General features: G+C 28.5%; 1 protein-coding gene across 1 annotated transcript; it reads right to left on the bottom strand.

The window, feature by feature from the left end:
• Positions 1-5,498: 5,498 nt before the first annotated feature.
• On the bottom strand, positions 5,499-6,412 carry LOC126549844 (uncharacterized). Its single transcript, XM_050200232.1, has 2 exons — positions 6,182-6,412; positions 5,499-5,723 (listed from the first exon to the last, which is right to left on the bottom strand). The coding sequence occupies exons 1-2, from the start codon at positions 6,410-6,412 to the stop codon at positions 5,499-5,501; spliced, it is 456 nt and encodes a 151-aa protein (XP_050056189.1).
• Between the last annotated feature and the right edge of the window lie 6,845 nt (positions 6,413-13,257).

Raw genomic sequence — 13,257 nt, 5'->3', positions numbered from 1 at the left:
TATATATTTTTATATTGTTTTATTATCATTATTATACTTATTATTCTGAATTATTATCTTATAAAAATTTAATTGTGTCATTGTGTTAATTATTTAAATTATATATTATTGTATTATGTTAAACTGTTGTATAGGGCCCAGCCCGTTAACAAATAAATAAATAAATAATATTATATTATTACAGTACACAAATATCATTTTAAAAATAATATTATTATAACAATATAATTATGCTATTAACTTAATATTTTTTCTGTAATTCGATAGTAATATTATTTGAATATTTTTTTTATAATGTATAAAAAATATTATTTTAAAAATATTATAATACAATTATTGTAATATAATTGTTATAATATTTTTACCGTATTAATTATTAATAATATTTAAATATTTTGTATGTATGATAATAATATTATTTAACAAATATAATAACTAATTTATTATAATATTTTTGGTCTTAAAAAAATTGAATTATATAATATTATATTATTTACTATAGGTATAGTAATAAGCCGTTTTTATTACTTTAGCGGATGGCCACAATAATAAGAGAATGAATTAAATATGAATATAATAATAAGTGGTTGTCGTAGTGGTCAGCCGACGCACGGCGATAACGCAAATAGACAATATGTAAATTTAGATATAACAATAATTAATAATAATATATAAAATAGTAAAATCACTACATTAAAAAAATCATAATTAAAATAATATATTAAAGAGCAGTAAAAAAGTAAAATTGTAAAATTAAAAACAGCTGGGTAGCTTTTTGCGTCCAAGGAGTATATAGGAGTATTAAAAAAGAGTTACGGGACATTCAGATAATTACCCCTCCCGATCAGTAAACTATAGAATTTTTTTTCCAATTAACAGAAGAGTTCGCCGCCGCGCTAATATCTAAAAGTCGGCACCTATGCATCTCGCAAATAATTATTGAATACTTTTTGAATATTAAAATTCTCAGCTAATACCCATGTAACTTTTAAAAATATGTAAATATTATTTAGATACTATATAATAGGAATATTTATAAGTTTATAATATATAAATGTTAATGAATACCTAGTGTATCTACACATTTATTGGCAACAATAATTTTAATTAAAATGTATTGACTGTTGAATATTAAATTTGTAGTTGGTACATCACACAGTTTTGTGTTTTAGTTATTTTTTCTATTATATGTTATATATAATAGATATGTTATTATATGTAATATGTGATATAATTTAATTTACAAGTATGTTTTAGATTCCTTTTTATTTTTGCTCAATACCATTGGTTATAACTTTTAAAGTTTGAATTTTGTATTTATTCATTCACAGATATTAACCACGAGTTAAATTATATTTATAAAGAAAGTTTTGGTTCTAAATTCTCCAATAAAGGTATATTATATATTATAATTATTATTAAAGCATAGGTATATTTAAAGATTTTTTTTTATTTATATTTAATTATGTTTTTTAAGATTATAAAACTATTCAAATGTCAGAGTGCCCTTCTGTAAATGTAAAAAGAGCTCTATTTAAACCAATAAATACATCAACTCAAGGTATTTTATTATTATATTTCATATATTATATATTAGCTATTTATATTTGAAGAGAAACTTTTGGAAAAATCTTATAAATCAAGTGTTGTAAGTGAAATATATTAAGTACGTATTTCATTTAACAATAAGTTATTATATTTTTAATTTACATTAATTATTCTTTAATAAACAGTCATTACTTATAACACTTATGAGATATTTGTTGAAAATTATCAAACTTATTTGTGTAGGTAAATGAGCTTAAACGTCTTCAAAAAAAAGAACTTAATTCTACGGTGCGAGGCTTACTAAAAGCACTTTTCAGTGATGATCTATTAAAAGAATATAGCTATGTTGGACAAAAAAAAAAGACAATTTTCTGTACATTAAAATCATGCGCAATAGTTTTTGGTAAGTATTTCTTTTATAATATGTTGTTTTTTTTAAAAAAAAAATAAAAAAGGAAATTTAACTAATTTCAAATAGGTAATATAATTTCATAAAAAAAAATTATGAATACTCATATTTTGTTACAGAAACAATTAGAAAAATGAAAAACTTTCAAAGTTCAACTAATGCAGCTATTGAAGATCCAATAAAAAAATACATAGCTGGTGCTGGATTTAGAAAATCGTCTAAAAATATTGATTAAATAAATAAAAATTGCAAAAAAGATTTCTATATTGAATTAGATTAAGTACCTATAATATGTTTCTATTGTACTTCTATTACTAAAAATTGTTTTAATTTTATTATAGTATTATGCTATAATTACGTATATATATATATGTCCAACTATTATTTGATAAGCTACACATTTATGTTTTACTTATTTTAAGACTTTAAGTAAAAATAAAAATATTTTATTTTGTTGGTAATTGACTGCGTTTTAATATAAATCAATTGTCTTGAAATGATATGTAAACTATAATATGATAAACTGAAATGTACAGCAGCCGGCAGGGTGGAAGAATATATGATCATAAGTCATTGGCAACTGTTATGTCAGTAACCTAAGGCATATGTTGACTAGATAATGTATAACATGGATGAAGTATGAATATAATTAAAACAACACATAAAAGTTTTAGGTACTGATTTAATTTTATGATAAAACAATAGAAGAATATTATACTTATTTTTAGCTTATATGTTATTAAAAAAAGTAAAATTAATACTATTAAGTCTCAAAATACATATTATTTAAATATTGAAATGAGAAAATAGAAACAATTGAAAAATAAATATTTTGGAATATTGAAATATTATAATGATATTATTTTTAAAATATAATTTTAATATTCTTCTTAAAATATTATTATAATATTCTTTTTCGAATATTATAATAATGATGGTATTGTGGCCAAAAAATTAAATAATATTACTTTTTAAATAATATTACTCATTACGAGTGAAATGTTATAATTACATTATTATATTATGATTTTGCTATCTGGGAAATATTTATTGAATTTTAAAAACATAATTATTTAATAAAAACTAATTTATTTATTTATTTATTTAATATTTAAAGTACATCGACAATATAAATATATAATTATATACAATAACATATAATATTAATTTATTGAGCAGTTTATACAAAACATTAAGTCCACTGTTTTTAATAAATGTTTCCTTACCGTCGGTACACAACCACGTAATAGAAACTTCTCTTTTAAATCTCCCAATAGATAAATCTGTTTGTAATGAAATATCAAGATTGGTAAATAATGGATTTTCAAATGTAAAAATTGCTGAGTCAATGTTGAAAGATTTTGTTGAACGTTCTCATTTAAAACCATCAATTTTGTCACGAGCATTTTACCCAGATGAACGAACAATAAGAAATTTTATTATAAAATTCACATACCAAAAGCAAAATTGATCAAAATGCTCTTCAAATTAAAATTGAACAATGGAAAATATCTGAACCAAAAGATAATTTTTATTTTCGACCATTTAGTGAAGAGGATGGAATTATAAAACAATTACTTTTTTGTCAACAAACAGAATGGCAAAGACACTTACTTAATCGATATGGTAATGTATGTTTTCTTGACGCAACATACAAAACTACAAAATATGCACTTCCATTATTCCTCCTTGTTGTAAAAACCAACGTTAACTATTCTGTTGTTGCTTCATTTTTTGTCCAATGTGAAGATTGAAAATCTATTGAAGAAGGTTTAACAATAATTAAATCATGGGATACAATGTGGTCTCCTCAATATTTTGTGACAGATTACTGCGAAGCAGAATATAATGCAATTACCAGTATTTTCAATTGCCCAATTTACATATGTGATTTCCATCGAGAACAGGCATGGTTAAGATGGACTAATAAACAGGGAAATCTGAATATTAAAGAAAATCGAGATGAACTTCTGATACTCTGGAGGAACATTGCCAACAGTAGAAATAACTTTGAATTTATTCATCAAGTTGAGAAGATGAAGTTAACTGATGCATGGCTGAAAAATCCTAAGGCACAAGATTATTTTATTAAAACATGGCTTACAGTGGAAGAAAAATGGACAAGTAAGTTTTTTAAATTAGAATTTGATATAAAAATTGGTACAAACAATGGAGTTGAATCTCAAAATAAAGTATTAAAACATTTTTATTTGAAGTTTTCTAGTGATAAATCACTGGCCGTACATCATTTGCGCATCGTCTGTTTACCTGTACTAAAATATCGTACATCATTTGCGCATCAACGCTAATTATCGTTTGCGCATTGCCCGTTTTACCTGCACCAAATTATCATACATCAAATGCGCATCAACATATGCTGAACAATATTGATAAAATTTTGATATATTCATAAATCATATTATATAATAAATAAATCCAAATAATTAAAATAAATTGAATTAATAAAAAAAATAAAAATAAAATTAATATAAATATTTATGATAAAATAATTTTTGATTTTAAATTTAATGATTTTTATAATATTATAAATCAATACTGGGTATATTATAATGTCCCATTATTTTAACAAAATGAAACCTGTTTATTTCACCGGAAGTATACTTAAGCCAATGCTTATTAATGTAGTCTAATTTTTGACGTTCTGGTGCCCGCTGTACATTATGAATACCTCTAGAAATATCTTTAATTTTAACATAGGTCTCTGTCTGTATTTCATTCAACATTTCTATTACCTAAGTACATATTTAACAAAAATATATTAAATTAACTAAATTAATAATTTATAAAAATGACTATTTCATACCTTCCATATTGAAGGATGAGTACTGCAAAATTGTGCATTATAATGAGAATGAAATGCCTCAGGTCCATTTGTAGTTTTAGGTAAATCCGATGGTTTTTCTGCCCACATCTCTGGAGAAAATAAACAATTTTCTTGAATATAATTGTCATATATATAATCGCTAAAATTCAATACGTCACTATTTGGTGCGATTTAGATTAATTCACAAAACACATCAGAAACTTCTTCAGGGGAAATGAAAGATAAACCAAAGAAATATTTAATCCATTTTCCGATTTCAGTATTGGCTTTATATTCATTTCTGAGGTAAGGGAAATCTTGGTTGAGCTTCCTATACCAAGCTTGCCCCAAATGAAATCTGCATCCGTATATATCGCATAGTGGAAAACAGTGTATAATTGCCAAATGTGCACTCCTTTAAAAATCTACTCTGATTGTTTTAGGGTTGAATATCAAATTCATCGATTCACACGTATTTGTTAAAGATTGCCACATTTCAATATAATCAGTTGTAGTTTTTCCGGTTAAAAAATAATAAACTAAGGGTAAATATAGACCGTTTTTATAAATATGAATAGTGTACAATTGATAAAAATATTTTGGACAATATCTAAAGGTCCCGTCTGCTGGAATGTGTTCGGAATTTTCACATAAAGTTTTCAAACTTGTTTCGCAAGTTAATAACACAATTTTATTGTTATTTATAAAAAGAAATTTTTATTTTTTGAAAGTTACAAGTGTTTCTTGGGAAGACATTAATTGTGAAATAGCTTCATCATAGGATTTCGGTAAAACTTCCCTACGTTTTCTATAAATAATTTGTCTATAATTGAAAATATCATTGATTATTAAATGATCAGCGTTAGATATTGCTTTCCTTATAATTTTCTTAGGTCTCATTGATATTTTTTCTGTAGCTTTTCTTTTTATAGTGTTTTTAATCTGAAAAAAAATTGTAAAAAAAAAGTTTTCACTATAGTATATACGTATCACGACTATACTGTATTGTAAAAATAAGTTAAATAGTCGTTATCTTTCTCGTGCTTTCTGGTCCTCTTTCCATACAGTACAATATAATATAATGTGTCCTAATCTTATAATATTTAATATAGTTTAATATATTTATTATATATATAACCCATCGGGTTTTCGCGAATGTGCTATCTTAATGTCATTTTTTTTATAATATAATAACCGAAAGAATACTTACATACAAAATTATGTGATTATGTGATTAACAATATCTAAATAAAATTTTAATAACTCCTTACTCTGCAGAGCATAAGTGCACGCATATTAACTCTTGTTAATTGTTATGTTAAAGCGAATCAATTAAGCTTTTACAAAGTTATTTAAAAAAAAAAAATTAAAATTAATTTATAATTCTTAATTTGATTTACTTCGTGTTTTTCTATCTCCGATTTCGTTAATTTGAGATACGTATGTTCTCCACGTATTTCTAACACCGTTCTTCGATTTTCGTCAATTTTTATTGAGGCATGACAGTTTTTTTTCGGACACATAAATATAACTTCACAACTTTTTAATGTTTTTCGCTCCGGATAAAAATAATTTTGGAAAATGATGCCAGCTTTTCCACGATTTGAATTAACAAATTTGAATTGGCTCATTTTTAAATATAATAAAAACAGTCAAACTTAAAGTCAAAATTAGGTAATACGTCTAAGTCGTACGTCTCGACACTGTGTCGATATCTCGTTTGATGTACTTTGCGATAAAAATCGATTAGTCAACTGTACATCTTAGTTATGTTATTGCTAACTATAATGATAATCTTGACACAATGACACAATATTATCACAATACCTATTCTTTTTCTTTATCATAATATTATTATATATTTTAAAATAGAAATATCTGTACAATATTTGAAAGTTGATGTATGAATTTTATGATCAAAGTTAAAAAACAACTAACCCTTTTGGGTATACACCTATTTTTTAAATTATATTGTTAAATAATATTGATACGCAAATGATGTAAGACCTTTTAAACGGTTGATGCGCAAATGATATATAACCCAAAATTCAAACGATGCGCAACTGTCTTACAAAAAAGGTCAAAATTAACAATAGCGATGCGCAAATGACAACCGGCGAAATCACTAAATAGCACAATAGAAAACATTATTGAACAATTTTTACCACAATCTTTATGTAAATATCAGGAGAAAAATTTTCATAATTATTATAAAAAAATATCAAATGTTATTCCAATTTTTCAAACATTTGTTAAACATATATATGACCGTTTTGTCATAGCTCAAAACATATACAATGAAAAAAGAATAAACAAACTTACATTATTAGAACATCAGTTTGAAGTACAGAGTGAAAATGGGTCCAATGTGTATGTAGTAGATTTTACTGTACCAAGTTGTACATGTTTAGATTTTGAAAAATATCATTTGCCATGCAAACATTTATGTGCAGTATTCATATATGTACCAGGTTATTCATTTAATGATTTGCCTGAAAAATTCAAAAATAATGTATATATATCTGCTGACCCTAGGTACTCAATAACCAGCCTACAGGAAGAAACAAGTACAATTGATTTAAATATGCAAAATACTACAACTGCTACTGCTACAAGATTAATATTAAAAGAAAAAAAAAGTATAAGTGCTGAAAACATAGAAAATAACATTAACCTACCAATACAAAGTAGAGAAATTCTGAAAAAAATTACAGACCTGACTTACTTAATAGACCAAAAAGAATATTCTGCAGAATGGTTAAAGCAATTGAAGGTTCTGAATAGTGTTTATGAAAAGATGAGTAGTATGTCAAATAAAGAAGATGGGCTAAACTTATTACCTTTGTAGTGATCGCTGTGCAGGACACTGCGACTTCGTACAAATTAATTATTTAAACGACGTAGCACGTTCTGTGGTTGAGCTTGAGTTGTTGTGAGAAAGGTAGGTGTTGAAAATTAAAACACTTGTTGTTTTAATTGAAATAAAGTAAATGTTTTATTAAGTTAAACAACATGAAACATTAAACAATAATATAAAACAAAAGTAAAATAGCTTGCTGCTATGTAAAAAATTACAAGTACTGGGAATGACCGTAAAGTCGCGGCGATGTGGCTGTGACAAAGTCCACGACGAGCAATAGTCTTACATTGGAGTTAACTACCTTCTAATTACTTCTAAATACTCTACTAGTATTTATATGAGTTCTCAATGACATACAGGGGACTAGTAGTCTATTTTAGAGTGATATGATGATTTACATAATCATCATTAAATAATTATATAACCATTATATAATGATATCATCATAATAATATCCTATAATTATATAATTATTACTCAATCGACAGAAAAACTATGTTTTTCTGATCTCTGGCCTGTTGCTTATAATGCAGGTGTATTAATACATACTTCCCATAATTTAATAATCTATCCCAATTAAATATAATGTGATCTAATATAGTATAACACCATGCAGGTGCATTGGGTTTACTACACCTTCTAAACGTAATTCATCAGCATTATTAGATTTGCCAAAAACAAAAAAACAAAAAAAGAACTAATTAATTAACATACTAATATACAAATTGACGAACATACTACTATGTATAGTAATTTGTTTACAAAATTGTGTTATACTTTTTTATTTAAAGTGAATTAGTGTGAATTTTTAATAAATAATATGTGAATACCTAATTAATTTTATGTGAATCTTATTAACATCAATGACATTGTGTACCACAATAGATCTCATTGCAACTACGACTTACATTGTATAAAGTTAAATATCGAATTAATTGGGTTTCAACCATCAAAATACTAATTGCCGCGCATATTTTAGATAACATATTTTTGCTTGATAAAATAAAAATGATAACGACTGCATAATGATAACAATATTATGGTGCCGTAATAGGTAGTATTTATAACGACCCGAAATCGATCACCCGTTATTGATAATAGAGTGAACTGAAACACGCTGCAGTGTCGCCAACCGGTACCGTCCAAAACACGAATATAATTTATAATATCAGATAATATGATTGATATGAGACGACGGGCAATACGTGCACTGTCATATATTATAATAAAGTCCGGCACACAGTAGTCGGATCAACCGGATAATATATTAGAATGGGCACTCACGCCACAAGACCGACACGCAATGCCAGGTAAACGATAGCCCCGAAGATTGCACAATCGATGCGAACGCTGGCAGACCACGCGAATAACGTGCCAATGAAGTGACAGACGACGATTCACTCATATACTAGCACCGAACACGTAAGGGCGTATGGTGATCGCAACGTAACGGGTCGGTAATTTTGCACGTGAAAAAAGACCGGTGGATATATTATATCCGCTCGAACTGAGGCAAAGCGGCCTGAATGTCGAAAATGAGACGAGAGTAACTTATAGACTGTAGATATCGGATGTTTTTTGCAAAGGTCAAAGCCATATCGGCGATTACGACGACGACAGTGACGAAGGTCACCGAAGCTTATTATAAACTAATGGACCTTTGACCCGGCTCATCTTCGGCGCGAAAATGTGTGGCGTTAAGGTATGCAGTTCAAACAGATTTATTCTTATCAATTAATATTTTATCACAATAATTACACTTAACTCTAATATTTTTCTTATAACTAATTAATTTACAATTATAGCAAAGACAAAACTGACCATGAATTGCGGGCGTATTACATATTAGTTTTTTGAAACAATCTTTGGAACACTATTAATATATTTGATGATTGAATTAGAGTCACCATCTGTACGTTTTTGCCGGATAATATTTCTTAAAGATTTCATTTGTGTTTGTTGATATTTGGTTAGGTCAGAATTTATCCAGACGTTCTTCCATTTTTCAAGTGAGCGGAGGTCGGATTTACTTCTTAATAATAATCTAAGCTCATTAGAATCGTTACATTTTAGAAGTAAAGGCCACCTACCAGAGCGAGCATTACCAATGCGTTTGGCTTGGATAATATTAAGATCAAGCGCAAGATGAGATAGAAGCTTTTTTGCAACTGATAAAGAGGTATTATCTGATTCATATGACAACTCTAAAATATTAAATACCATAATATTTTTACTTTTTACTAACTTATATTGTGTTTCGTTTATTAATATTACTCGAGAATTCGAGTACTGTGATTTTGCTTTGCAGGCTACTTATTCCGTTTTTTAAAGTTGCATTTTCTTCTTTCAAATTACTTATAGCCAACAATATGCCATCGAGTGAATTATTAATAGGTAGTATTAATTTTACTTTCATAACTAATTAATTTATCATTAATTGATTTGTACTTGTTATTTTGAGATTCTTCCATTGTTTTCAATTTCTTCATAATATCAGCTAAAGTAATGGTATTATTAACTTGCAAACTCAGTTGAATAGAAGTTTTTTTAGTTGGTGTATCGACTTTCGTATTATTCGGCATTATAAAATTATTATTTAACTATACTAATACACAATAACTGATAAAACACGTAAGGCGGCACACGCGAGGGACGTGTTATCTTATCGACGGTTAAAACTGATATTAATAATAAAGATAATGATAATAATATTGCTGATATAATAAATGTGCTTAGTAAAGGAAATACAAGAACTTTATATGGGGCAAATACGGTCACCTACAACCACTTACAAATATGCGTATCCTATAGCAACGGCTTATATACGTTTCCCATAAGGAAAATGTTATGGTTGTAGGGATATGACGGGATGGATCGGAATAGTCTCACCTAATGTTCCGTATGGCAATGATGTAATATTCGCTGCCAGAACAGTATGGTGAAACGGGAAAAGATTCGAAATTAAAGCACGGTGTAGTTTCACTTTCTGTTCCGTATTGCAACGACTTAAAATTCGTTGCCAGAAAGTACGGTGAAACGGGAAAAGCGCGAAAATAAAAACGTAGTGAACGGTACGAAATAGCTGGGGATACGTGAAAATTTAACTAGCGTATTTTAACGCCTCTTCAGCTGTTACCGGTAGTGAAAATACTGGTGACCTCACCATGTCGCTAGCTCTAGTCTAAGAAGGCTGTGGTACCGACGTTGGATTTCTGGCCCCTATTTTGTGGCGTTTGGTAGGTGTTTTCGGCGGTAGCCGTCCGAAATCGTGTATTCCCACGTCGCCAAAACCTAATTTGTCGAATCCCAATTTCCCGACACCCTAGTTCGCCGACATCCTAGTTCGCTAACTATTTATTTACATGTTCACAATTTGCCGACTCCCAATTCGCCGACTTATTAAAAAATAAAAGTAAATACAAATGTATCATGTATAAATGGTTATCGTTATTAACACATTAAGTCAGTAGATACATTATTTAATTATTATATATAAAATAAAAGTAAATATAAATTGTTCGTGTATAAACGGTCAGTACAGTCTATTCCACGAGAGAATAATCACTTTTCGCGCAGCGCGACTGACGGCTTTAGAGCCGCCGGACCTCAATTTCCTTCTCCGAGCGGTCTCACCCGGGACCGAACATTTCCGATTCATGACGAAAGTTCACGCCGACGCGACGCGCACGCCACTACACGGTGCACCATTAAACCAGTCGCCAGTCGCCCGACGGCGCAACTACACAATAGGTGTACTTTACAACTTTATTTATTTAATATAAATTGATTCGTAATCCTGACATTATTCTTAACGAAGTTCATTTGTTTAATACATAACCAGCACGATATTATGTAGGTAAATAAAACCTCCAGGAAATATACCTTTTTAACGGGAATTTTTATTCTTATATAAAACATTAGTTGGGGTTAACAAAATGATAACATGCATTTTAATCATGTTATTACATAAATAACACATTAGTTATTACTATTATATTTAAAATAGAAGTCAAAGTAATATACACATTATTATACAAGTATACAAAATAACATAATTATGTATACAATTTTACATATTTTATATACAACAAAAAAAGATAAATTATACATATTGTGGTATACCGGTATTTCAGTATACGCGGTATAACCAACTAGGTAAGTTTTATCCCCGTATGCTCTAGTTAATGACACTCTCTAAAATGAATTAGAATGGCACTGTTAACTAGGGAGGTACGATGGGTTTGCGGTAAATCAACTATGCCTTACCCTCGTACTCTTTAGTTAATGACACTCTCTAAAATGAATTAGAATGGCACTGTTAACTAACGAGGTACGATGGTGTGCGCTTGTCGATTCTTCGCTCCTTTATAGTGGAAACGACTCGAAGATTACCTATACCCGTGGTACGTATATCTCGGCGCTGTTTCCTATATAAAGGTAGGAACGCAAGGAAGACTTAAATGATATCCAACTCGGGTTGTCCTGGTCGGAAACACTTTTTATTAAACTCAAAAACATAAAATAAACAATCAAAAATTCTATTAATTTAGTCCGTACTATAACCGCCGTTTCACACGTGCGATCGTCGTACCTACACTCTCGCCGACTCACTCAGCGACAGCGGGACTCCCCCTGCCCGTGCGTACGGCGGTCTTATATACGAAATTTTTCTTGTCGCCTCAGCACATTTTGCTTCACCGGCCTCTCCCGTGTTTTATTTAAAAATATTTTTCTTTATACATATTAAGTAATAATTTGGACGACTGTCTACAATATACGACAATATAATACTAAAACATATATACAAGGTTACATATTATTTTATATATAATATTATACAGTCGAGTCGCGATAACTCGAAAAACTTGACAACTCCAATTGCGTTTTATCCCCCTTCAACTTCGAGTTATCGCGACTCGACTGTATACAATTAGGTAAATATCAATAAATATACAAATAATTTATTCACTATCTGATAAATATCTGAAGTCACCATCATCATCATTATCATCATCGTCATCCGAGTCGTCTGAGTCGCTGTTGCCTATGGTCAGAACGCATGGCTGGCTTTCTGCAGTCACGGAATCGTCAATTATGTTGTCCAAGTTCCAGGCTTTTTCCTCTTCTTGCATAACGTGACTGATGAAATTTTTCCACATATCAGGATTGACTTTTTCCACACCCTCATTCATTAACTTTTTGAAGTCCTGTAGTTTGAATGTCTTATTGTTGTCCCTGACATATTTTTTTTATTTTATTTTTTTATTATTTTTTTTTTTCGGTCATTTTGGCTTTATAAGCATTGATAATCATCAATTTTTGACGAGAAGAAACAAACTAAGAAAAATAAGTCAGATAAAAATATTTAAAAAAACACCTTTTCATTTTAAAGCAATTACAATTATAATCAGTCTTGTTCAAGTATTTGAAAACTTTTATTTAAATACTATTTCTTATTTATTCGATTTTTAGATTCTGAACCAAGTGATCTCTGAGATCGATTGATTTCTGTAACAACTATTGTAAAAAACTTGTGGAAAACCTTGTATAAAATTTTAAATTTTTAGCTATTTATACAAAATTATTTAAACATTTTTAACTACAAAATAGTTGTTA

Source organism: Aphis gossypii, chromosome 2 (genome assembly GCF_020184175.1).
Source record: "Aphis gossypii isolate Hap1 chromosome 2, ASM2018417v2, whole genome shotgun sequence".
Lineage (NCBI taxonomy): Eukaryota > Metazoa > Arthropoda > Insecta > Hemiptera > Aphididae > Aphis > Aphis gossypii.
This window is presented reverse-complemented; position numbering and strand designations above follow the sequence as displayed.

Coding starts and splice junctions, on each gene's coding strand:
- LOC126549844 (XM_050200232.1), bottom strand. CDS start 6,412: ATGAGCCAATTCAAATTTGTTAATTCAAATCGTGGAAAAGCTGGCATC. Junction 5,724..6,181: donor CGGAGATAGAAAAACACGAA/GTAAATCAAATT, acceptor ATTTTTTTTCAG/ATTAAAAACACTATAAAAAG.